The 26,449-nt window shown below is 42.1% G+C and overlaps 1 protein-coding gene across 8 annotated transcripts in view; it reads right to left on the bottom strand.

Moving 5' to 3' along the window:
• CRACDL (CRACD like) overlaps nt 1-26,449 on the bottom strand; it is a 230,089-nt gene that overhangs the window by 61,566 nt on the left and 142,074 nt on the right. For 3 of the 8 annotated variants that reach the window (XM_069072988.1, XM_069072981.1, XM_069072987.1), the window contains exon 1: nt 25,022-25,532. The exons of 3 other annotated variants lie outside the window; for them this stretch is intronic. In XM_069072988.1, the coding sequence (XP_068929089.1) occupies nt 25,022-25,095 (74 nt within the window). In that variant the 5' untranslated portion in view covers nt 25,096-25,532. Of the gene's footprint in view, nt 1-25,021; nt 25,534-26,449 lie in introns of those variants that run through there. 2 more of the 8 variants (XM_069072985.1, XM_069072982.1) reach the window with 2 other exon arrangements.

A 26,449-nucleotide genomic window follows, 5' to 3' on the forward strand; every position in this document is an offset into this window, starting at 1 on the left:
CTCAGAAAGAACTTTATGCAGAAGACGGTAATGGAGAGGAGTTTTGAAGGAAATCAAGTATTCAAAAAGAAAGAAATTAAATGGCAGATGGAGTACCATGTTCAAGGAACAGGGAGTTCCAACAGCACTTACCTCACAGTGTTGTCATAAGGATCAAATGAGATAATGCATTTTTGCAAACCTTAAAATGTTATAGAAATGCCTGTTTATTGTTACGATTGTTATTATTCCAAGTAGCTTTTTTAGGGTCCTGAACCTCTCAAACATTCTGTAAGATAAAAGTGTGGTAGCTAAGTGGCCGCAGCAGTCTGAAGCTATTCAAGGTCCTGAGAATACTTGGGGGGGGGGGGGGGGCTGTATGGTGAGGCATTCTCAGGGACAGATGAACTCACAATTTTTCTAGTCTTAATGTCATCTTCCCAGCACTCTGGTTTCTGTGTTTTAAAATTTGTTTTTCTTTCAAAAATGCCCCTCCCCAAACAAACCTCTACAATAATTCATACTAAATCTCTCCCTTTAAGTGCTGACTCCTTCCTACATATAGATCTACAACAAATGTACTCATGAAAAATGCAAAATTGATTCTAGGTTATTTGTTTTGTGGTATGGGTTACTTTAAGGGACAAGACGATATCTATTCCTATACATTTGGAAATTTCTGATTTCGTTTTATGCATATAATAGAGTATAGTGAGTCCCTCTCTGCCAAGTTTTTGCAGAGTGAGGTTAGAACAAGGATCTATAATAGAAAAGTATCCATCTTCTCAAGATGACTTCATGCCCTACAGCTATTGTCCAACAGACTTTCCTCAAAAGACTGTGAACACATGATCTCATTTTTATATTTTTCTAAACAAAATCACGAATAAGTCATTACATCCTGCTTCCTTTTGTTTCTCTCAATTCTAGCACAACTAACCACACCCCCAAAATTCAGTTCCTGGACTTCTTGCCAAGATGGCTCCTTGAAGCATGTGTGGGGATGGGTGGGGACGAGGGGAAGAGGTCACTCCGTTCCTATATACCTACTCCGCTGAAATTCAGTTCCTAATTACCCAGTCACAGAAAAGGGCTGGAGAAGTGGAGTCAAGATGGCGGAATAACAGCAGTCACACAGCTAAACTCTTCTAATAAATTCAAATAACTCCTCAAATAAAATCTCAAGTGGCAGAGCCAACAAAAGGTTGGGGGTGCCATTTTTCCAGCCTGTGACAACTTAGGAGGTCTGCAGAGAGGTTTGTGTCACTGGAGGAGGGAACCAGCCTGGAGTTCAGCAGTATCACCAGAAGTGGGTGGTAGCTGTGACAGCAGCAACTTTGGGAGTCCTCAGCCCAAAGATAGTAAAGGGGTTGGACACCTGGTAAGAAAGAGATTACAGGGGACTTTCTGCTTGTAGCTAGTGCTGACTGTCAACTCCACTGCCCATAAGCAGTTCTGGGTTACAGTTCTAGGGTAGAAAGGAACATTTATGATCAGTCACAAGGGAGCAGAGGCACTGGCAGCAGTTACGAGGCAGACAGGAATGCTAGTGCTTGTGGCTGTAGGAGAGAAGGGCACCTGGCCCTAGTTCCAGGAGTGCTAGTGCTTGCAGCTGCAGGGCTGGCTGCAGAGGCCCTTCCTGAGCAAAGACTAAAGGACAGACATGGACAGCAGTAACTGCACACTTGTCCCAAGATCACACCATCACCGAACTAGCTCTGAAAATAATTGCAGGAAAAAGCCTGAAGCTTGTGACAGTGCATCCCTACGTGGACAAAACACAACTTTAACACAAAGTTCAAAGTAAAACAAATGGGCAGGAAAAATGAACAAACAACAAGAACTTGACCATAAAAACTTACAGGTAGCAGGGAAGACAAAGAAGCAAGCTCAAAAGAAGGCAATAATGTGAAAACAGGCACAAGCAAAGCCTCAAGCAAAAGAAAAAATACTCATTGGACCCAAGCCCAACAAGAATTCCTGGAATGTTAAAGAAAGAAATGAGGGGTAGAGGAAAAATTGAGGGAAGAAGGGGGGTAATTCTTAGATGGGGTGTGGTTTAAGGAGGCAGTTGTCAGAAGTAAATTAGAAGGGGCGGCTAGGTGGTGCAGTGAATAGAGCACCGGCCCTGGAATCAGGAGTTCAAATACGGACTCAGAAACTTAACACAAAAAAACTAGCCGTGTAACCTTGGTCAAGTTACTTAACCCCAATTGCCCTCCAAAAGGCAACAAAAATAAAAAATTAAAATAAAATAAAATAAAGAGTTAAAGTAGACTCTATTATGCTTCAGCTGAAGTAATCACTATCTCAGACAAAACAGATAATCTAGATTACTGAGATAATCTGGGACAACTAGGTGGCAGTGGATAGAATGCTAGACCTGGAGTCAGGAAGACTCAGCTTCCTGACTTCAAATTTGGCCTTATTAGTGGTGTGGCCCTGGGCAAGCCACTTAATCCTATTTGCTGCAGTTTCTTCATTTGTAAAAATAAACTGGAGAAGGAAATGGCAAAGTACTCCAGTATCTTTGTCAAGAAAATCCCAAATGGGATCACAAAGAATCAGACATGACTGAACAACAAACCAAAAACAATGAAATAATATAAAAAATATAAAATATAAATATATAATATAAATATAAAAAATTTTACAGAAAATTTTTCTGATAAAGGCCTCGTTTCTCATATATGGTACTGACTTAAATTTATAAAAATAAAAGCCATTCCCCAACTGATAAGTGAGAAAAGGATACAAACAGGCCATTTTATTTTTATTTTCAATAATTTTTTGGTTATGTTTTTAATACCAGGCTGTTTGCCTTGTTCCCTCCCAACCCCACATTAAAGAAGGCCGACATGTGACATAGACATTATATACATACTTCCATACATCAGTTCTTTCTCTGGAGGCAGATAGCATCCTTCTTCATAAGTCCTTTGTAGTTTACTTAAATATTCATATAACTCATAATAGCTTAGAAACTCACATTTGAACTAATATTGCTATCACTGCATACAATGTTCTTTCAGTTCTATTTATTTCACTCTTCATTATTTCAGGCAAGTCTTTCCATGTCTTCCTAAAATCAACTGGATTATCATTTCTTACAGTACAGTAGTATTCCATCACTATCACATGCCAACATTTACCATTCTCCAATTGATGGGCATCCCCTCAATTTCCACTTCTTTGCCAATACAAAGAGACCTGCTATAAATAATTTAGAATATATCGATTCGTTTCCTTTTTTCCCTAATCCCCTTGGGAGACAGAGCCAGCAGCGGTAATATTGGGTCAAAGGGTATACAGTTTTCCACATCCCCTCCAAGATTTGTCATTTCCTCCTTCTATCATTTTAGCCAATCTGATAGGTGTGAGATGGTACCTCAGAGTTGTTTTAATTTGCATTTCTCTAATCAAGTGATTTAGAGCATTTTTTTTCACATGGCTATATTTAGCTTTGATTTCTTCTTCCAAAAACTGTCACTTTAAACTGCAAATCAAAATAACTCTGATATATCACCTCACATCTATCAGAAATGACAAATACTAGGGGGAGGAACGAGGAAAAATAAGCACACTAATCAACCGTTGGTGGAGTTGTGAACTGGCCCAATCATTTTGGGGAACAATTTGCAAGTATGCCCAAAGGGTTATTAAACTGTATACATGGGGCAGCTAGGTGGTGCAGTGAATAGAGCACCGGCCCTGGAGTCAGGAGGACCTGAGTTCGGATTTGGCCTCAGACACTTAACACAAAAACTAGCTGTGGGACCTTGGGCAAGTCACCTAACCCCAACTGCTCTCCAAAAAGCAAAAAAAAAACAACCCCAAACTGTATATACCCTTTGACTAGGTCAGTAGCTCAGAGAGATCAAAGCAAAAGGAAAAAGACCTATCTGTGCAAAACTGTTTGTAGCAACTCTTTTGTGGTAGCAAAATATTGTAAATTAATGGGATGCTCTTCAATAGGAAATGTCTGAACAATCTGTGATATAAGAGTGTGATGGAGACTATTGTGCTACAATAAATGATGTGAAAAAAAGAAGAAAAAGAAACGATGTGGGCAGTGTGTTCAGAAAAAAAAATCACAACATCTATATGAACTGATGCAGTGAAGTGAGAAAAACTGAGATCATTATGCACAGTAACAGCAATGCTGCGATGATGACCAGCTGTGAAAGAACTGGGTACTCTAATCAATACAGTGATCTAAGACAACTCCAAAGGATTCATGATGGGAAACTGAGAAACTGAGTGCCAAGTATAATTCCTTCCTTCCTTCCTTCCTTCCTTCCTTCCTTCCTTCCTTCCTTCCTTCCTTCCTTCCTTCCTTCCTTCCTCGATATGGCTATGGAAATAGGTTTTGCATGATTTCACATGTATAATTGATATAATTTGTTTATCTCCTCAGTGCGTAGATGGGAGAGAGAATTTGGAACTCAAAATTTTAAAAGAATGTTTAAAATAAATAATATTTTTTGAAAAAAAGAAAAAGTTTACATTATTTATCAAAATGCTAAGCTCCTTCCCACAACCAGGATCTGACTTGAGCCCTGCTCACTCTTTGCAGTCACTGCTCCCCACTCAAGTCAGAAGTAACAGACAGAGATCTGCTGGATGCCATGTTTGGGCCATTTTTCTTATTAGCCTCATTGGCTTCATATGTCTGGAGGCTTGTGCTGTTTATAGACATTCTGAAACAAGCCCTCTGTTCTATTCTCTTCTGCCCTATATAGCAAGAAAGAAAACTCAATTAGCACCCAGGGCCAGTTTTCTAACCCTTCTGACATTATACCCTACAGACACTATATACCTATATACACAAAGAAAGTTTATTAACCATGATCCCCTAAGACCAGCTTTTGGGACTTCTAACAGTATACTCATGGAACTTAGGCCGTATCACTTCTCTAATGTACCCTTGTGTTTTTAATTTATTTTCATGACAGGCCATTTAAAGTATGAAATGTTACATTAAGCATAAGTATTATACTTAGGTTTTAGTTCCTTTAGCTTGATGAATAAAAATAATATCCTAAATAAATGTTCTCCTTTAAAAATTTTTTTTTGGATGAGTACCCTGATAAATGTATTGCCTGCATTTATGAGTATGCCATTTGGCTGCTGCACTCCAAGTCCAGCTCATAGGTTCATGAACTTATATATTTAGAATGGAAATGGATCCTGGAGGTCCTAAAATTCAAATCCTTAATTTTACAGATAAGGAAACTAGAGCTCACAGAGGTTAGGTGACTTGTCCAAGGTCACACTAAGTAGTAGATGGCATAGTCAGGATTTGAACTCAGGTCCTCTGTCTCTAGACCCAGGAGCCTTTCTACTGTACATTGCCATCCCTCCCCTCCCCCCAACAATAACACCTATAGCTAGAAAGTTTATGAGCCCTGTACCCCTAGGGTCATCTTGTGTGAGCTCTCCACCCCTTGGACCATTATCCCTCACAACAGAAGGATTACTTTCCTCCCCTCCCACATCTCTTCCAAATTTCCACTCTACTCATGCACTGGGTTGAGTTTCAGCAGGAGAGACTTTGAGACAAGGATCTCTCCCTTGCTTGCAAGGACCATTTCAAAACTGTGTCTGAGACTTGGAGAAAAGTTCTGAGACTGCCACATTAGGCACTTCCACTGGAAAAAAGTCTATCCTTGGTCTCTTTGAAGGAAGTTTATGTATTGGGGGCTCTCCCCCACAAGTAGCATGGGGGTGTAATCATGGGACTTGAAGGGAGGTAAAAAACGTCTCTAGCCTCATCTATCCTCACCCTTCTCCAAAGACACTTTATTTCTTGCTAGCAGAGAAAGCAGAAGGTTAGGGTCAGGAGCCTGACCACTCTGCTCTCCTCATACAAAGGGTAAAAGGTTAGAATTCTATCTATCTGCTCCCTCAAATGATTGTTAGTTTAAGGGATACCGTTTTTAGGTTCAAGCTAAACTTCCAATTGTGGTTTCTTTAATGGGGGAAACAGGATCTTAAACTTTATATCCCATCAAATACCAGTTCCACAATGAACACACATAATGGGTAGCAAAAAAACCCATTTATCCAAGTCAACAGAAGAACAGAAATCAGAGAAAGTATATATAGAGTGTGTATCAGATAGTACAGAGTGAAAGAGCTCAGCCTTGGGGAACAAGATAACTCAGCTCAACCAAAACACAGTTCCACATCTCAACCAAGAGGAAGCTCCCTGAATTCTCTGGTGTAGTGAACTAGGGACAGGGGCATAATGGAGACTACCTGCCCCTCTAATGGGGGTTTCTTCCTGGAGTCTTTTTTCTTCAGCAACCTCAAGTGGAGACGGCACTTTCCATTTTCTCTAACCTAGGTGGAAGCCAAAAGTTCCCACAGAGACCATAGAACCAAAGAGGGTGTCTCAAGAAAGTCCTGAAAGCAAATCTCTCCTCTCTAAGGCTCTTGCCCAGCACCCCACTCTGGGGCTTGGCCTATTGATCTCCACCACTGAGTACAGTATATGTCCCAGAAGAATGGCCTTTGGAATGAATATGGCATTCTTAACATTCTATACATTCCTGCCCTGCCCACTGTCAACCACTACCGGCATCTTTACAAACCCCACCTTCTTTTTTATAAAGTGGACAAGGTATGAAGGCAGGCACCGTCTCTAATGACAGTCTTCTAAAGAAATGCTTGCTCCCTTTGCGAAAGTGGTGATAGTCAATAAACATTTATTAAATACCTACTATGTGCCAGGCACAAGACAGTCCCAGTCCTCAAGAAGTTTACAATCTAATGTTGGAAGACAACATAAAAGGAAGATGAAAAGGGTTGTGGAAGGTACCTGATATGAGGGGAAATGGTGGAGAAGTCAGAGAAGTCCCAGCTCCAGCAGTCAGGTAAGAAGTTCTGAGGTGAGTTCCCACCTTAAGCAGGTTTTAGAGCTAATGGCTCCACCCTTCAATCAGAGGGGCTCCAGGTTAGTGAGGATGGGTGGAATAGTACTAAGGCAGATAAGATCTTACAGGATAATGAGTTTTTCCCAATAATGAACTTCCTGGGAAGGTGATAAGATGAAGCACCTTATGGTGATAAGGTGAAGACAGATAGTCAATGTAGACAATTATATTAGTTTCACTCTGGCCCTGTGATGATGATAAGGACAGCTAAGTGGTTTTGCCAAGCCAGGAGTTCAAATCTGGTCTCAAATACTTACTAGCTGATTGACCCTGGGCAAGTCATTTATCCATGTTTGCCTCAGTTTCCTCATCTGTAAAGTGAGTGGAAGACAAAAATAGCAAACCACTCCAGTATCTTTGCCAAGAAAACCCCAAATGAGGTCATAAAGAGTCAGACATGACTGAAATGACTGAACAACAACACAAAGTCCTATATAAAGAAAGGCTTTGTGCGGAATTTCTTGCTCCAAACCTCTAGTCCTCCAAACAAAGGAGAGAGGCAACTAAGGAAGTTGAGATGTGGCTAGGTATCAAAACCTGAGTCAATCGGCATGGTCATAAGGCTTCAGCTTATCCTGGGAGAGGAGTGATGTTTCCAGGAAACCAAGCAGAACAGCTGATGAAAAATGTAAATTTCTGAGCCCTCCATAAAAGAAGGCACCGGAGGCTCCAAGGAAAAATGTATTTGCATGCAATGCAAATATGCATAAGGTGCATAATTGCATTCAATTCGATACAGATTGAAATAAGGTTTTGCTTTTGCATCTCCACTGCTTAGCCCAGTGCCTGGAACAGACTAAGTGTTTAATAACTGCTTGTGTGTTGCTGACTGACTGATAACTACTCATCCATGTGTTATAATTCCAATCAATTCATCAATAGGTATTTCATTAGCGTTCAAACCCCTGGAGTCTGTGAAGAAGAAATGACCGAGAGGTTATCTGAGCAGTTTGGGCTCCTGGGTCTGTCTGGGTAATATCTGTCACTCATCCACAGCAGAACCTATCACTGATCCAAGCATTTTAGATAAGTGGGGGACAGGCAGTGCAGCAACGCCTATAGATGATTGGTGGAGGCAGGAAGAAACATGGCATTACCAGGACTCATAGGACCAGGCAGATCACTGAAGAACATTTCCTCACCTTTTATTCTATGATATTGATGAGTATTGATGAAAGCAATCTGAAGAGATCTGAATAGAAAAGTTAACCAAGTTAAAAACTGCCAAGGTAAATTGAATTTCTTGGAAGCTATGATCCACAGAAATAACTTATTATTTAAGATTTGTATTAGAGAAACAATTCCAATTTTAAGCAATGTATTAGCTATTAAAAATTGTATCTGTGTATCAGTAGATGGAAAAACCAAGCAGAATCATTAAAGTGTAATAATGTACCGCCAAAAAAAAGAGACTACCTATAATCAAATTTTCCAAATGTAGCCAAGAAAGCTAACAAAAAAGCTTTAAAAAATAGAGAACAACATGATTTATGAAAAGGTCAAAATCAAAGGCAATATTCTTTTTTAGTTATGAAGTCTCAATGTAGTCAAATATAAATGTACTTCTTTTACTGAAACATGATTTTTTATTAATCATGTGAATCATAGAGATGGAAAGGACTTTTGAATATACCTTGTATCCCTCTTTATAAATGAGGAAACTGAGTCGCCCCCCAAATTAAAGTGACTGGCAAAAGGTCACAGAGTCAGGTAAAAGCAAAATTGAAGGCAGCTAGGTGGCTCTCTAGACAGAGGCTTGAAGTCAGGAAGACCTGAGTTCAAATCTGGTCTCAGAAACTTACTAGCTGTGTGACCCTGGGCAAGTCACTTAATCTGTGTTTGCCTTAATCCATTGGAAAAGGAAATGGCAAACCCCTTTATGATCTTTGCCAAGAGAACCCCAAAGGGGGTCATGGATAGTTGGACACAACTGAGAAACAACTAAACAGAAACAGAGAAATAAGATATAGGTCTCCGGACTACTAAATCCAATGTCCTATCCATTCTACTAGATTGACCTGAGTCACTCTGCCTGAAATGGCGTTATTTCAGGATGACAATTAAGTATCTTAGTATAGTGCCACTAAGGCAGAGTGGATAGAAGTCTGGCCTCCAAGCAAAGAAGATGGGTTCAAGTCCCACTTCTCATACATACTAGCTGTGTGACCCTAGACAAGTCACTTCATTTCTCAGTGGAATACACAAATTTCTAAGTCTAAAAATTTCAGAATGGTTGGCCATCTTTACTGATAGTGGGAGTTTCATCATGGATAGTCCCTACACCAGTGCAGCCACAGGTCTGAACCATTAAAAAAAAAAAAGAACCCCCCCCCCCATCAAAACATTCAGTGATATCTACATGAAGTTTTCATCACTTGAAAAAAAATCATCTACCATATCAGTAGAATATAGAAGAGGGTTATTGTCTTCTATAGGACAGCAGAGAATATTAACCTATTTTATTGCTTAATCACTAGACTGTCTATTTTCTTCTGAGCCCAAGTCTCAGGAATGAGTAGTAGAGACAAGAGAAGAAATTTGAATTGACAGAGCAGAGTCTCTCAGAGCTAGTCTCCCTTCTCTGGTAAAAGGGCCACCGTCTTTAATCATCTGAGCTTATAATCACATTATCTTTGAGCTCAAGGAAGCATCTCAGAGACTTTGACTACCTTGTCACAATAAGCAAGGCTGGTTATCTCCATTCCAAAGATTTCTAAAAATAACATATATGAACAATATCTTACACTTCAAAACCCCCCAAGTTTATTGATGGGTGGAGTCTTCACATTTTATTGCTGGCAAAGTTTAATTATTAACCCATACAAAACCTACCACAGGTTTGCACACAGTTCATGCCCAATAAAACTTTGTTGACCAGCATAATTTGCCAGAGGGAACATTAATGCCAACTGTATCTTCCAAAGGTACAGATCACATACTTTTAGAAGGAATGAAGGCTATACTTCACAGCCTAAGTCAGAGAAAATGGCAGACACTGCCCCAAAAGGCAGAAGAATGAAGGTGCCAATTATGAAAAGAAAAAAAATGCAATGATTCAATTAATTATCCAAATAGACACAGACTGAACTAAGGTCTTTAGGTCAATGTTCTCCTTTCCTCTCCAAAGTGTGTCCCATTGCTTTTAGCTCTGATGTCAGTGTGACAAGTCACAGAGGAGCCCAGCTCTACCACAAGTATTCCAGCAAAAATCAAAAACGCAGCACCAGACCAAGAAATCCCAAGTAAAATGACACTTTCATCTGTCCAAGACTTCCAAAAAAGGGGCAGCTTGCAGATGCGGTATGGGCTCTGGGAGACCCCTCAAGCTCTCCTTGAGTCCTTGAGGAACCCACCTAGAACTCTGATTAAATCATCTCATGTGATGAGGCATTTGCATGAGGCAATAAGCCTTACATTATGGCTGAGCCCAAGCCTCTGTTACTAGACTTCCCATCCTTGAGCCTATCAAAATATCAATACACCCTTGGACTGGCCTAGCCCACCATTGTCTGTAGTCTCCAGCAACTTCCCACCCTTAATCACTCATTGACCCTCCCCAAACTCTTCCTCTAGACCACCCCTCGCTTGTAACTTGTTTGTATTCTCTGAAGTTCTGGGTGCTGGCTTTTTCTCCCCAAACTAGGTAAATGACATATTAAAGCAAGATTGTTAACCCATTTTGAGTTGCTTTCCTTTAGAAAAGCAGATCTAAGGGGCGGCTAGGTGGCGCAGTGAGTAAAGTGCTGGCCCCAGAGTCAGGAGGACCCAAGTTCGGTTCCAGCCTCAGACACTTAACACCCCCCCCCCCCCCCACACACACACAAAACTAGTGTATAGCCTTGGGCAAGTTACTTAACCCCAATTGCCCTCCAAAAAAGGCAAAAAAAAAAAAGCAGATCTAAGAACCTGTGTTGGCAGCCAGCCTACCTTGTCTCCGTCTCTGTGGGTGAGGAGCTCCACAGAACGGTGAGAGTGACATAGAATGACGACCCAGCACAGGCTTACTCTGTGTCCAATGCAAGCGAACTTTTCATACACTTTACTTTTCTTTGGCTGAGAGAAGACTTGGATCATTCGGCAGGGCCCGGAGTGTTGGTATTGTGGGGTCTCCAGAACAATTCTAACCCCCTTTATGGATAACCTCCTCATTGGTGATGCAGTGGATAGAGTACCTGTGTGACCCTGGGCAAAGTCACTGAACTCTGTTTGCCTTAGTTTCCTCATCTGTAAAATGAGCTGGACTAGGAAATGGCAAACCACTGCAGTGAAAAGCCCAAATGGGGTCACAAAGAGTCTGACATGATTGGAAAAACTGAACAAGCCTATAGGAATCCTCTACTAGGGAAGCCAATGTGAACACATGTAAATAAACTGGAAGCCTCCAGTGTATGGCTCTGAGATACTTCAGGGGCACCTGAGCCCTGGGGTGCTCTGTACTTGGGGAATATGGGGCCCAAAATTAGCAGACAGAGAAATTCCAGGGGGCACAGAAACCTATAGCACTCTGACCACTGACATGTGGGAAACACCAGGCCATGCTCTGAGTGTGAAGCTGTAGGAAGCCTCAAGACTGCAGTACTCTGACCTGAGATGTTCCAGGTGGTCTGGAAGCCTGTAGAGCTCTGTGCCTGGAGGGGAGAGGCCCAGGGTTCTTAAATAGGGAGGGGGGGAGGGTTTGAAACCCCAAGTAATCTGAGAGAGGATTTGGTTCCATCAGTGCTATGACCAGGAAATCCCAGGGAAGCCAAAGTCTATAACAATCTGATGTGAGATGTTCCAGAGGTCCCTGGACACTTTAGCACTTTGAACCCTGACAATCAAGGAGGCTTGACACCTGGAGCACAGAGCACCAGAGAAGGAGGAAATTAATTGCAATTGCCAAAGTAATTGAGGGCAGGACCAAATAGGGCTTTGCTATTCTATCTTCTCCTTTACTCCTGTCTCACATGAAGAGGTGGCCTTACTCCTTGCCAAGACAAACCCCTGTACCTGCACAAGTGGTCCCAATCTGTCTCATCTCTTCCAATAGACTGCATCTGCTGTCATTCTCAGTCTCTCACTTATCTTCAATCTTTCCCCATCTACTAATTTCTTTTTTATTTCCTACAAACATGTTCATATCTCCCCATTCTCAACTGTCCCCCCCATTTGATCCTTCCATCTCTGCTAACTCCTTCCTTCACTTTCTCTCCCTCCCTCCTCTCCCTCTGTCCATATGTGTAGCAGCAAACACTCCAGCATACCCAGGATGGCTGCCAACACAGGTTCTTAGATCTGCTTTTCTAAAGGAAAGCAACTCAAAATGGGTTAACAATCTTGCTTTAATCATATGTTTATATGTCATTTACCTAGTTCAGGGGGAAAAGTCAGCACCCCGAACTTCAGAGAATACAAACAAGTTACCAGCAGACAACAAATACAGAGAAACAGATCAGCAGACAGGCTTCCAGCTGTCTGACCATTACATCCATACCTAGTCAGTTACCAGAGAGGGAAGCATCAGCATCTGGGTTTTCAGAGCCGGGGGGCTCAATGGCTGCCCAGAGTCTCATCTGGCCAGATCACACACCTCTTCTCAAAGTGAGCCCCAAAGTAAAACCTCGTCTCACACGTATAGATAGCCTTCTCCTGGCTCAGAGAATGTCACAACCCTCTTGACCCACTGCCCAATCACAAAGCAACAAAGTGTGGGCATTCCTGAAAAACAAGCCTCCCACCACAGGCTCCAGGTGACCACATTCAGCCTATTAGGGGGCAGAGTATATTTTCTTATCAAGGAAGGTTCTCAGAGTCACTTAAGCCTATCAAAGGACCTAGGGGCAGGGAAGATCTTAGATTCCCATTCCCATAACAATACTTGAGTGCTGTGCCCAAAGGAATATACATTTTGATCACTGAAATCTCACAAGATATCTTTGGGTTTACCAACTAGATTTCTTTCTTAAAGATCATGCCTTAAACCCAAATCACTCAGGCTTTCATTGACTGGTCAAGAGGTCCCCTGCCAAACTCTACTTGGTCAATTGTTTGGGCCCTGATTGGCTCAGAATGAGTGTAAACAGTAATTGTTTCTATTTTGGCCAGAAATTCTGAGGGTCTTCTCCTCCAAGACTGTTTTTTTTTTTTTTTACTAGGTAAAAAAGGCCATTCTTTGCCTCATTTCTTACCTAGCCTCAGTCACTGAATGGGTTTGCCTCAGTCAAACTGAGACCTGGGAAAGATCTTAACTTAAAAAGGTCAAGGTCTCCCACTGCGCCTGGGCCATCTCTGGTCATCCTGATCTATATCTGGCCAGTAGACTCAGACGACTCCAGAGGTGAAAGTGAGGCTGGTGACTTTGCACAGCCCTCCCTTACTTAAATCCAATTTACTTGAAAGTCATGGCATCACCTTCCTGATGTTATGGTCCTCTTTGAGAATGAAGAACAAACAGCAATCATCCTGCCTGCTATCGTTCTAGATCTCTTCTGCCCTTTGGGGCAAACTCCTCCAAAAATCCTACAACAGATGCTTCACTTCCTCTCCTCTCTCTTCTCAGCCCCTTACAATCCAGTGCGACCTCGTGACTGCACCAAAACCACTGTGTCCGTCTTTACCAGTGATCTCCTAACTTCAAAGCCCAACGGCCTTTTTTCAGTCCTCACTCTTGCTGGTAACTCTGCAGCCCTTGGGCTTTTCCCGACCCTCTTCTCCTTCCCACTTCCTTCTCAGGAGGTTTGTGGGACATTTGGGCTTTTCCCGACCCTCTTCTTCCCACTTCCTTCTCAGGAGGTTTGTGGGACAGCATTCTCTCCGGGCTCTCCTCCTGCCTAGCTTGCCACAGTTTCCTTTGCTGACTCTTTATCCACTCCATGTTCTCGAACGGTAAGTGTCCCACAAAGTTTTTCTGTCTTGGGCCCTCTACTCTTTGTCCTCTATACTACTTCACTTGGCGATCTTAGCGCATTTAATTATCCCCTCTATGCTGATGATTCTCTTTTCCTTTCTTTCTTTTGAGGCAATTGGGGTCAAGTGACTTGTGCAGGGTCACACAGTTAATAACTGTTTGAGACGGGATTTGAACTCAGGTCCTGCCAACTCTGGGTCCAGGTGCTCTATCCTAGCTGCCCCTGATGATGCTCAGATTTACCTATCCTGCCCTGATCTCTCTGCTGCCTTCCACTAGCTCATCTCCAGCTGCCTTTCGGGCATCTTCACATGGATGTCCGAGAAGACATCTTAAACGGAACTAATGATCTTTCTCCCTAACTTCTCCCCACTCCCAAACTTCCCCATTACTGTCCTCCCAGTCACCCAGACTTGCAAACCAGGCCACATCCCAGACTTCCCCCTATCTCTCACCCTTCCCATATCCTGCCGATTTCATCTTGGCAGTATGTTCTATTGCCACCGCTCTGGTGCAGGCTCTCACTGCCTCACATCTGTACTGTTTGAATGACTTGGCAGTTGGCATGCTGGCCACAAGTCTTTGCCTACCCCAGGCTATCCTCTATTCAGCTTCCAAAGCGATCTGCCTAAAATGCAAGTGTGAACAGGTCACCCCTCTGCTTGATAAACTCCAGTGGTGCTGGTCACTCTCAGGATCCTCTGTTGGGTGTTCAATACCCTTTATAACCTCGCCCCAGTCCTCTACCTTTGCAGTCTTCCTAAACCTCTCTGATCCAGTGCCACTGGCCTTCTTGTTCGCCTCGAACGAGACATTCCCCTCTCCAGGTTCCAGACATTTTCTCTTGTCCTCCTTCCCTGGAATGCTCTCTCTCCTCATCTCCTCTGGCTTACTTCAAATCCCAAATGAAATCCTATCTACTACAAGAAGTCTTTCTTAATCCTTTTGCATTCTAGTGCTCGGCTTATTTGTTTTTGAGCTGTTTCCCTCATTCAGTTGTGAGCTGCTTGAGAGCAAGGACTATCTTTCATGGTTCTTCTTACCCCCAGCACTTAGCACACAGTCATTGCTTAATAAATTCTGATTGACTGATTGACTGACTGATTATTGAAAATATGGGAGGGATGAAGCCTGGTCCTGGCCTGAACTGCCTCGTTAGGAACTGAGCTTAGGGTCATGATCTAATACAGGAAGATAAGCAAACACTATGGAGAAATAGTACAGATCAAGAGATGTCTACCAGGTACACTCAGTAAAATAAGATAACTCTACGACAACTACTGCCAGAGTCACAAAGAAGAAAGTGACTTAAACACCAGGACTTCTCTGCAAGAAATGAGGCGATGAGAGCTTTGGGGGATCAAGTCTGGTCTTGGACATGTTGAGTTGAACGTATCTTCTTGGACATCCAGTAGGAGATGTCCGAAAGGCAAGTGGATATAGAGTAAGTGGTTTACGATAGTGGTAGAACATCTTACCCAAGTAACAGACTCCCTGAGTATTTGAATGGAGGAAACAGATCGCAAGGACTTCAGGAGACAAAGAGACATTTTAGAATGAAATGAAAAGATTTTTTAAAATAAAAGAAAATATTAAAAAAAATTATCTGTTGGGTTTTAAATGATCCCTCCTTGACTTGTCAAAAACAAATGACCTGGACAACAGGTGAAGGAAAGAAAATTGTGGACTCCATGAAAACCGTATCTTCCTCCTACCTAAGAAGAGCAGTAACACTCGGCATAGTAAAGTAGCGTAATGGAGGGAGGGCCAGCACTGATGTAAGAAAGGCCTGGCTTCAAGTTCTCTTTCTAACACATAGTAGTTTTACGACCCTGGGAAAATCAATCAACTTCTCAGTGGCTCAGGCAACTGTCTAAAGCTGTATTACCAATCTGCATCAGTAGGAGCTTCTTACAAGAAAAGAAACGTTTCCCCCCAACACTTTTAACTTCATACAAGTCTATGTGCAGAACTCCAAACATCCTGGGGTACTCCGCTCAGGACAGCCTAAGTGCTACCAATGACTCTTCAAATACATTCTCCAGCCATATCCTTCCCACTCCACTCACTTGGAATACCATGGAATCATTGATTTTGATCTAACAGTCACCTTAGAGGATAGAAGCAGATGGGTGATGCCATAGAGTCTGGGCCTGGAATTTAGAAGACCTGAGTTCAAATCTAGCCTCACATATTTACTAGCTGTGTGACTGTGGGCAAGTCACTTAACTTGTGTGCCTCAGTTCCTTCAACCGTAAAATAGGAATGACAATGGCCCCTGCTTCCCAGTGTTGTTGTGAAGATCAAAAGAGATAATATTTGGAAAGCCCTATAGAAATGAAGGAAGCAGAGTCAGGAAGACCTGAGTTCAAATCTGGCCTCAGACACACACTACCTGTGTGACCCTGGGCAAGTCATTTAATTTCTGCTTGCCTTTATCCACTGGATAAGGTAAAATGTTGTGCTAGAACTGCATCAAAATCATCCCAAAGTTGTCTGGCAGAGTTCCTGGGGAGAGATTTCCCAGCAGCTATACTACTTTTGGACTTTGTCTCTGGAACTCTCTCTCCATCCTGGTCTCCTGCCTGTTTGTTCGCAGGCTTCCCCCAATAGATTTTAAGCTCACGGAGGGCAGGCACTCTCTTTGCTTTTATTTATATCTCCAGGGCTTAGCACAGTGTCTGGCACTTAACAGACATTTAATATATTATCGTTTATTATCATTTTGCTTCTTCCCTTTGCTATGCTTCTGTTTTTCTTGTTTAGTTGATTAGTCATGTCTGATTCTTTGTGACCCCATTTGGGGTTTTCTTGGCACAACCTGGAGTGGTTTGCCATTTCCTTCTCCAGCTCATTTTACAGAAGAGCAAACTGAGGCAAACAGGGTTAAATGACTTGCCCAGGGTCACACAGCTAATAAGTGTCTGCGGACAGATTTGAACTTGGGTCCTCCTGACTCCAGACCTGGCACTTTATCCACTGTGTCCCCTGGCTGCTCCATATTTCTGCTAATTTACCTGATTAAGCTTTTTGATAGCCATGAAACGCCACTAACTCAGACTGACTTCGGAAGTCAGCAATTTTTTTTTCAAACAAATTTTTAAACAATTTCCTCTAACTTATAACTTAATTCTTTAAACCCAAGTAAAAACTTTATCCTGATTCCCATTAATTTTCATTTTTAGAGAATAATAAAATCACAGAATCTTAAAGGCAGAAGGAATTTTAGCAATAATCTATCACAGATTAGGAAACTGAGGCTCACACGGATCAGGTCACGTGGGCAATGGCACATACCCAGTAATGGCTTAGCCAGGATTGGAACCTCGGTACATGGACAGAGACAGACAGACAAACAGAAGGAACAGGAAGTACCTATTAGGCTGTGGCCCTGGGCTAAACCCTGGGAATTCAAATACAAGAAAGCAAACCCAAGTTCTTGCCCTCAAGGAGCTTACATTCTCAGGGGAGAAGACAACAAAAGGAAGCTGGGAAGAAAAGAGAGGACAAGAATGTCCTCTCAGGGGCAGTCCTACCTAGTCTGGTAGGGTTAGCCATGCATTCTTCCCACTATACCACTCTGCTTCTCTTTAGTTTTGTTCTGCCCAGCTGATTGGATTCTCTCTGAACTTCACTCCTCTCTCTTTTTGGTAGATTTCTTTGTATCTAACTTGGGCATTTCCACCTAGCCTATATAATAATATAATCTGCATATCTGATAACTACACCTTCTATGGCTTTACGTCACTGACAAAATTTTTTGAACAGAACAGGGGTGAGGACAGAGTTCTGGACTATGGCACTATAAATCTTCCTCCAAACTGACTTTGATCTATTAATTATAAAGTTATGAGAGGCTCTGTTTACAGCCTTACTTAATTACAAATATCTGTAGCATTTTGCTGCTACACCAGTATAATGAGAAGTTAGTTCGCACTGATCTATTTTTTTTTTTTTTTTGCTTTATGGAGGGGAGAGGGTAGGGCAGTTAGGGGTAAGTGACTTGCCTAAGGTCTCACGGCTAGTAAGTGTTAAGTGTCTGAGGCTGGATTTGAACTTAGGTCCTCCTGACTCCAGGGCTGGTACTCTATACACTGTGCCACCTAGCTGCCCCCATTCTTAATGAACCCACATGGTCTTCTAGTGATCAATGATTATCTTTCTGTAATTGCCAGAATTTAGGGAGTAGGTCCCTATGATACCACATTGTTTAGTAGCCTCAGTTGGATGAATAGCTATTTACATATAACTAAGGGTTTTATTCATTATTTATTTATTGAGTATTTGCTACACGTTTAACACTGCCTTAAGATTTTTTGGGGGGTGCAGACAGAGAAGTATAAAACGTGAGCTCAAAAGTGTATAATCTAGTTTGGCAGACAAGATATGTACATACAAAAAGTCAACAACAATTAACCCTTTTCCCATTCTTCCTTTCATATACTGTATTCCAGCCAAATTGGACTCTCTCCCCCAAACTCAGCATTCCATGTCCCTTTTCTGTGGCTTACACCCTGGCATAGCTCTGCAGGAAGTTCCTTCTTGCTTCAAACTAACATTGGTCTCTTTGCATATTGTTCTCGACAAAACCGAGATTGTATGACTCAATTCCCACAAGCCATCCGCTCTGCCTGGAAAACACTCCTTACCGTCTCTGCTTTTCTGAGTCCCTAGGCTCAGCACAGGTGCTGCCCCTTCTGACTTCCCAGCAGTTACTGATCTTACTCTCTTAAGTCCTAGGGGCTTGGATCTCTCTGTTACATCTTCACTCCCCCTCTGTGTAGGTACCATATTTATCACCCTGTCAAATCTGCCTAACTAAGCAGACTTAGGAACTTTTTGACAGCAGGGAACCTTTCATTATTGTTTTCAGAAAAATAAAAGAAACTTTAACCTACATTTTTACAGACCTCCAGGTAAATGTCCCCTTTCTTCTCTGCTCTTAAACCATGACCACAGCCACACTGATCATACCTTTAGGAAGGTGTGGCCATTCCCTACCAATGTCCCATCTTGATAGTATCCTGGGCCACACTGAAGACTCAGTGAAAAGCTTCCTCTTGCCTCTATGGAGAGGGCGGTTTTGTTTCCTGTAGAAAAAGCCTTCCGAGTCAGTGCTCAGTCCTTACTGTTCCTGACTCACCTGATCTATCCATGAACAAACAGGTAAATTGTGTTTTTCTTTCAGAGACCACAATGACCTGTACTCAAGAGAGTTTGGCCGATCATCGTGTAGAAGAGTCCTGTCGATGTTTCTGGATTGTTACCTGTAGCTGGCAGCTAGAACAGCGGCAAACATTCAAAGCTTTCACCAGCTTTCTCTGCCAACAGTAAACACACTCTGTATCTGAGACTCAAAAACTTCTACAATATATTACTTCTCCAGAAGACAGACAGACAGACAGACACACACACACACACACACACACACCCGCGCGCGCGCGCACGCACACACACACACACACGCGTGCGCACGCACACACAGGGGACTAGATTTCTATGAAGTGCTATAAAGACTATATATTCTCCTTTTCAAGTGAAGCAGAAACAAGATCTTGGATGACATCAAAAACAAAAATAAAATTCTATTCAAATAATTCCAGTCACTCATAAAATCAACTCTAAAGGCAGCCTGGTGCTGTGGAATTATTGCTGGCTTTCTAATTAGAAGACCTGGATTCAAATTCCAGCTTTGCTATTTCCTCTTTTTGTGACCTTGGCCAAGTCACACCTTCTCTGGGCCGCCACTGTTGCCCATCTTTAAAATGAGACAGTTGGACTAGATGATGACTGAGATCTCTTCCAATTCCAAATCTATGATCCTATAGTTTCCTTAAAATTACTCTGGAGAGGTCACACCCAGATTCAATTCAATTCATTGATTAAATGGCCTTTTATGAGAGATAGAGTGATTGGAAAATTCAGATAAGACCTTGTGTCTCCCCTTCCTAGAATTTATAATCTAGGAGAGGATCTCATGTGCACAGAAATAACCATGATATATAGACTATCCAAGAAGTTGATAGAAAATCTGAGCAAAGTGCTAGGGAAAACCTAAAGGAAGAAAAGGTCATTACTAACAGTGGGGGGAAGGAAGGAGAAAGAGAAGGGAAAAGTTTCTTGGAGAAGTAGCTTTGGAGTTTGGCTTTAAAGGATGGGCAAGAATTGCAAAGGCAGGGAGAGAGAGCATTCAAAGCACAGGGAATCAAATGAGAAAGGTACAAATTTGGGGAAGCATAGGGTATGTGCTTGTAATGGTGAACAGCTCAGTTTTCCAAGAACATAGCTGTGCCCCTAAAATGAGATGTCTTGGAAGAGAAAAAGAAATATATTGTTTAAAAAAAAATTACAAAAACCACATGAGGTTTTTCCACATTTGGAAAGAAAAAATGCAACCTCTATTTGGACCAATTTAGTCCAAATGAAAGCCAGCATGGCAGAGTGCATAGAGGGCTGGCTTTAGAATACAGACTAAGGTTCAAATCTGGACTCTGACACATACTACACGTACAGCACTGGCAAAATTGCTTAAGCTCTTAAGAGTTCTAAGTTTATAAATAACAGGTGAATTAGAAAGCTGTGTGACTGGAGGGATTTTCCATAATAGAGGTTTCCTATAAGTCAAATGATACGTCTTTCCCCTTTTTCCTTCATCCCCAAGGGGAAGGAAAAAAAAGATATTTACTCAAGAACCACATTAACATTTGAAGCCAGTAAGAAGTGGTTTAAGTATATAAGTTTTCAGGTTAAGAATGTATTTGTTTTGTGGATTATGTAAATAAGGAAGGGGGTGCTAAAAATTAGTATAAATATGCACAAACACACTGATAATTTCACAGTCACTTCACATTAAGACTGGAATATAACCTTTTTTAAAATTTGTACATCAGTTTTTACTCACTCAAAGATTGTTTTATCTTAATAAAGTTTTTGGTTTGGTTTTATTGTATAGCTGACATTTGAGAAGCATTGATTCAGACATCTGCAAGTTATTGGAGTGGGGAAAAATTAGTGAAGGAATCTATTATAGACTTATAAAGAATTATTTTTTAAATTAAATTTTATGTTTATTTTTAGTTTACATCATTCATTTCCCTAAGATTTTGAGTTACAAATGTTCTCCCTGTCCTTCCCCTACCCACCTCCCCAAAACAGAGATCCCACTGTATGCCCCTTCCCCCAGTCTGCTCTCTCCTATATCTTCCCCCATTCCCCCTCCGACTTTCTGGTGGGGCATTATAAAGAATTATGAAATCAAAAATAAACACAAAAACTTAAAACATTACAGAACCAATTTGGGAGTAGGATTTACATAATTTTTCTTTAATGGGCTTCATTATAATTCTTTCATGGGGTGACAAGGATAATAAACACTTTAGTGCCCATCTCACTATAAGACTAAATGTTTATTCAAATCACTATGTACATGAGGGCACTGATTGTGCAATGCAACTGAATTTGTGCACTTTTAACAGTTTTTTCTCCTGATAGAAATGATAAGGTAATGAACGATTATTAAAAATAGGTTTTGTATGCATGTCACAAAAATGACTTCAAATCCTGGAGGCTTAATTTATCTGGAATGCTACACAATTTGACATTTCCACATCACACCAGATGCAAATTTTGTTCTCTTCAGTAGGTTGATGGCATACTCCAAAATCTATTAATAAAAATACATAACACTGCTAGTCTGTACACTCAAAGATTCAAAATATATCTGAAACTTAGACAATGAACACTTCTCCCCCTTCTCCCCCCCCCCCAATCCCTGTCTTAGATGACTGAAATTCGACTCAACCAGGGAGAAGAGTCTAACCCATGTATACCCATGCGGGGCTTCTGGGATCCTTCTAACTAGATGCCATCTCTCCGAGATTTTCTCCCAGCACCTGACAGTATCAGTGTAAGGTTGGTAGCATAAGTCATATTGTCCCCATTGTACAGATGAGGAAACAGGCTTGGAGGGGGTGAAATGACTTTTCCAGGGGCACACAGCTAGCAAGTAACAGAGCCAGGATCTGAACACAGGTCACCTAACTACACAGTTCACTGCCTTCTACTTCACTATACATCATTCCATTGCTAGAATATATTTTAAAACTCTACAAGGACAGGAGCTATGTCTTATTTATATTTTCCTCAGCATCTGGCACACATTGCTACACATTGTATACTCTTAGAAAATGTCCTTCCTTAAGGGGGAGCTAGCTGGTACAGTGTACAGAGAACTAACACGACCTGAGTTCAAGTGTGACCTCAGACAGTAAGTCAGGAGGACCTGAGTTCGAGTGTGACCTCAGACAGAAAGTCAGGAGGACCTGAGTTCGAGTGTGACCTCAGGCAGAAAGTCAGGAGGACCTGAGTTCGAGTGTGACCTCAGACAGAAAGTCAGGAGGACCTGAGTTCGAGTGTGACCTCAGACAGAAAGTCAGGAGGACCTGAGTTCAAGTGTGACCTCAGACACATTAGCTATGTAACCCTGGGTAATTCATTTAACCCCAACTGCCTCCAAAGAGAAAAAAGAAAATGTTTATCTTTTGAAAAGATTAATATTTTGTATGTCTTGAAATAGACTTTTTCTTCCATTTTGATTTTATTGTGTCTATAGTCTCAGAGCAAAAGAGCAACAACCTTTAAGGTCAGATCTACCGTGTTTCCCCGATAATAAGACACTGTCTTATTAATTTTTTTGGAAAGAAAAACACCAGAGGGCTTATTTTCAGGGAAGGGCTTATGTTGTCCTGCCTCAGCTCTCCTCTGCGGCACTGCTCTCAATGGCGCCAGCAAGCAAATCACTGGGGAAGAACAGGATGACGCGCTCACTGCTGCAGCTCTGATTGGATGCAGCTCGGAGCGCGGCGTGTGTTTCACCCGGGGGGAGGGGGAACGGTGCATACAGAGGGTACCGTAATGTAGCGTGTAGCGCAGGGGATCACCTTCATTACAGTAGCAATCTCAATAGGGCTTATTTTCGGGGGAGGGCTTATTTTAGAGGAATCTTACACAGTAAGGGGAGGGCTTATTTTCGGGATAGGTCTTATTATCGGGGAAACACGGTACCAAACACAGTCTCTTTATCTGTTAAATAAGGAAGTTAAGGGGCCGCTAGGTGACACAGTGAATAGAGCACCGGCCCTGGAGTCGGGAGGACCTGAGTTCAAACCTGGCCTCAGACTCTTGACACAAAACTAGCTGTGTGACCTTGGGCAAGTCGTTTGACCCCAATTGCCCTCCAAAAGAAAAAAAATAAGGAAGTTAGATTAGATAATCTTTAATAGTTACTTCTAGCTCTAAATCATATGATCCTAAGGAACTGAAATGGGACATGGTGCAGAAGGAAGAGTAATGAACTTGGAACCCTGGGGTCAAGTCCTGATTCTATCATTTGCTAGCTGTGTGTCTGCTTAACTTCTATGTGCCTCAGTTTCCCCATCTGTAGAGAAATAGGAAGAATATTACTTATGCTTCTGACCTTACAATGATGTCTTAAGGAAAGCTCTTTGTAAAGCAATAAAATATATATATATATATACACATATGTATATATGATAAATTATTAGATTAATGAATAAGTTAAATGTAAAAATTATTTGTGCTAATCCGTAGAACAAATCATTCTTCTTATCTTATTGCTAGGGTTCAGATAGGAAAGACGCTGGACAAATCGTGCTCGTATTCTTTGATATCTGCTGTTCTCTGGACGACTGCCCAGATGAAGAAAATAACGACTTTTTATAGTTGAATCAAAGCATTAGGATGGTAAGCTCGTCTCCTCTCCGTTCACTGAAAGCATCCCTGGTACAACTCTAGCAGCAGACAGCGTGACAGGGATGGCGCATACCTCGCCTCACCGCCAGGCCGTTCCGATTGCTTCTGCTGGGAATCTGAGTTTGAAAAGCCCTTCATTCCCCCCACCTTGCAAATCATGAGTATCTGATGTGGTAACATCAATGGAAACCTATTACCACAGACACCAGGGCAGCGAGGTAGTGCCATGAATAGAGTGCCAAGCCTGGAGTCAGGAAGACTCATCTTTCTGAGTTCAAATCTGCCCTTAGACACTTATTAGCTGTGTGACCCTATGACGCAGAGTCCGGTAATCTTGTTTGCCTCAGTTTCCTCATCTGCAAAATGAGCTAGAGAAGGAAATGGCTAGGTTAATGTTCAAAGTGGGAAGCTAGGTAGCACGGCGGATAAAGTGCCAAGCCTGGAGACAGGAAGACTCTTCTTCCTGAGTTCAAATGTGGCCTCAGAACACTAGCTCTGTGACCTTGGGCAACTCCCTTAATCCTATTTACCTCAGTTTCCTCACCAGTAAAATATGCTAGAGAAGGACATGGCAAATCCCTCCTCCAGTATCTTTGCCAAGAAAAGCCCAAATGGAGTCACAAAGAGTTGGACACGACCGAAAATGACTTAACAACTAAACGTAGCTATTATATTTAATACAATAATTAATTATCACCATAATAATTACTATATAATCATCTTGTCAAGCTAAATATTTTCCACTTTGGGGGCAGAAATACACTTTTTGGCTTTCTACCTTAATCAAGTTTGCTGGAAACCCGCAAGATCTGCATTTCACCTTACGCTGGGTACATACAACCAAAGTGAATTAAGGTAAAGACCTCACATCAGGCTGAAATATTAGGACATGTGACCTTGTGTGCAACACATATAACCTTTCATTCTAAAGACTGTAAGCTCACATACTGCAAACAAACAGAACATATTAGGGCTATGAATCATTATTTGCAGAAAAGGTCTTTGTATCCAAACTACTGTAAGAGAGATTCCATTTTGGAAACAGCTGAGTGATTAGACGGCATATCTGTTCTACAAAAATAATAAGGTAGGTAAAAATCTCATTATTTTTCTCCAGAATTTCACCATAGCAAGGGATTAAATCCATGAATTAAGTTCATGGACGGTGTGTGTAAGGACTACACCTAGAGACCAGCAAGGCTTAGATTAGGCTTCTAGAGTGTGGTCAGCCCTACCTGAAACACACACAGCAGGGAATGCCTAACTCCAGCTAGCTGTTTAACAAAGCCCTGGGCTTGCTGATTTGACAAGGTAAATCTACAGCCTCTCACTCGGAGTCCTGAGGCATCCCTCTGCCCCCTCTGGCTCTCCTATACCACCTCCTCAGCCCCTCCCCCTCTCCACAAGGTCACCCCAGAAGCTCCCAAGTGTGGGCTCGAGCTCTAACCTGGAATCAGCCCGGATGCACTGGTAAAAAGTAGCCATCTTCTTGACCGTAGACCAAGCCTTCAACTCTCTCATCCTTCTAGAGACCAGCAGCAGGGAGAAGAGGGTACCTCTTTATGTCTTTCCCAGAGCAGTCAAGGAAGGCTCCAGGTGTACTGCAGGCCATGCTTACTGACAGGCCTCCTTCCGTGTTGCTCCTCCAGAAAGCCCTGCATCGCTCACAGGTCGCAAGCACTCTCGAGGAAGTGTGGACTTTGCCAAACCCAGCCAAGCCCAGCCCATGGGGCTTTGGACCAGCCCAGTGAGATCTCCTGGGGAAGGAAGGTTGGCAACAGTATCTACCTGGCAAACATACTCCTCACTTCCTGATTTCACTCAAAGCCCCAAAGAGAGGCCAAAGAGACAGAGAGCCTCTCTGGCAGCTGGTTCCTTGCTTTAAGCATCGGACTCGTTGGATTGGCATAGTTACCATTCATGAAATATAACAAACACGGGCTTTGTTTTATTGTACTCACTGGAGGTAAGGGTGAAAGGCAGTGATGGGTGAGGTCACATTCCAGGTCTGATCTAGGGCTAATCCCAATAAGAAATAAGAACTACGTCTATGGAGATCCCTAAAGAGAAAAAGGGTAACACCCCAAAGCCTGTTCTACCCACTCCTTCCGTCTCCTCATTCATATTTACCAGAAAGAACACGAATTCTCACCTCCCTTCCTATAAACTTCAATCTTGGTCTAATTAGGTTGGTAAAAATACAGAAAAGATGAGGAGAAAATTTGGAACTCAAAATCTGTGGAAATGAATGCTGAAAACTAAAAATAAATTAATTTCTAAAAAAATGAAGAATAAAAATGTTTCCAATTCGATTATGGCAATTTCCCTCTCTAGCTTTCATTTGTTGTTAGTCATTTAAATTGTGTCCAAATCTTCATGATCCCATTTGGGGTGTTCTTGGTAAAGATATTGGAGTAATTTGCCATTTCCTTCTCCAGCTCATTTTACAAATGATGAAACAGAGGCAAACCCGGTGAAATGACTTACCCAGGGTCACACAGTAAGTGTCTCAGGCCAGATTTGAACTCAGGAAGATGAGTCTTCCTGACCCCAGGTCCAACACTCTGTGCACGATGGCACCACCTAGCTGCCCTCATATCCTATCCCTAGCCTTCCATAATAATCCTAGGAACATGATCAGGCTTTCTGTTAATGCTTCTTGAAATCTTCCAGGTACTGCTCTTATTTGGACACCTGTTTATTCCAGTCATCAGGGCGGCAGTTTCCTCTCACACTCTTACTCCTAGAGACAGGGCTTTCCTCCAAGAAGCTAATCACTCCCATCTCTGCCCAACGTGTCATGTAGTGGAGAACTCCAGTTGAGAGCAGAGACAACCATTTTTAGTCTGATTCAGTTCTGTTTCCCACATCCTCC

The sequence above is a fragment of the Petaurus breviceps genome, unplaced genomic scaffold (genome assembly GCF_028583685.1).
Source record: "Petaurus breviceps papuanus isolate PSGF00001 unplaced genomic scaffold, PetGlider_PUasm1.0 90849, whole genome shotgun sequence".
Lineage (NCBI taxonomy): Eukaryota > Metazoa > Chordata > Mammalia > Diprotodontia > Petauridae > Petaurus > Petaurus breviceps.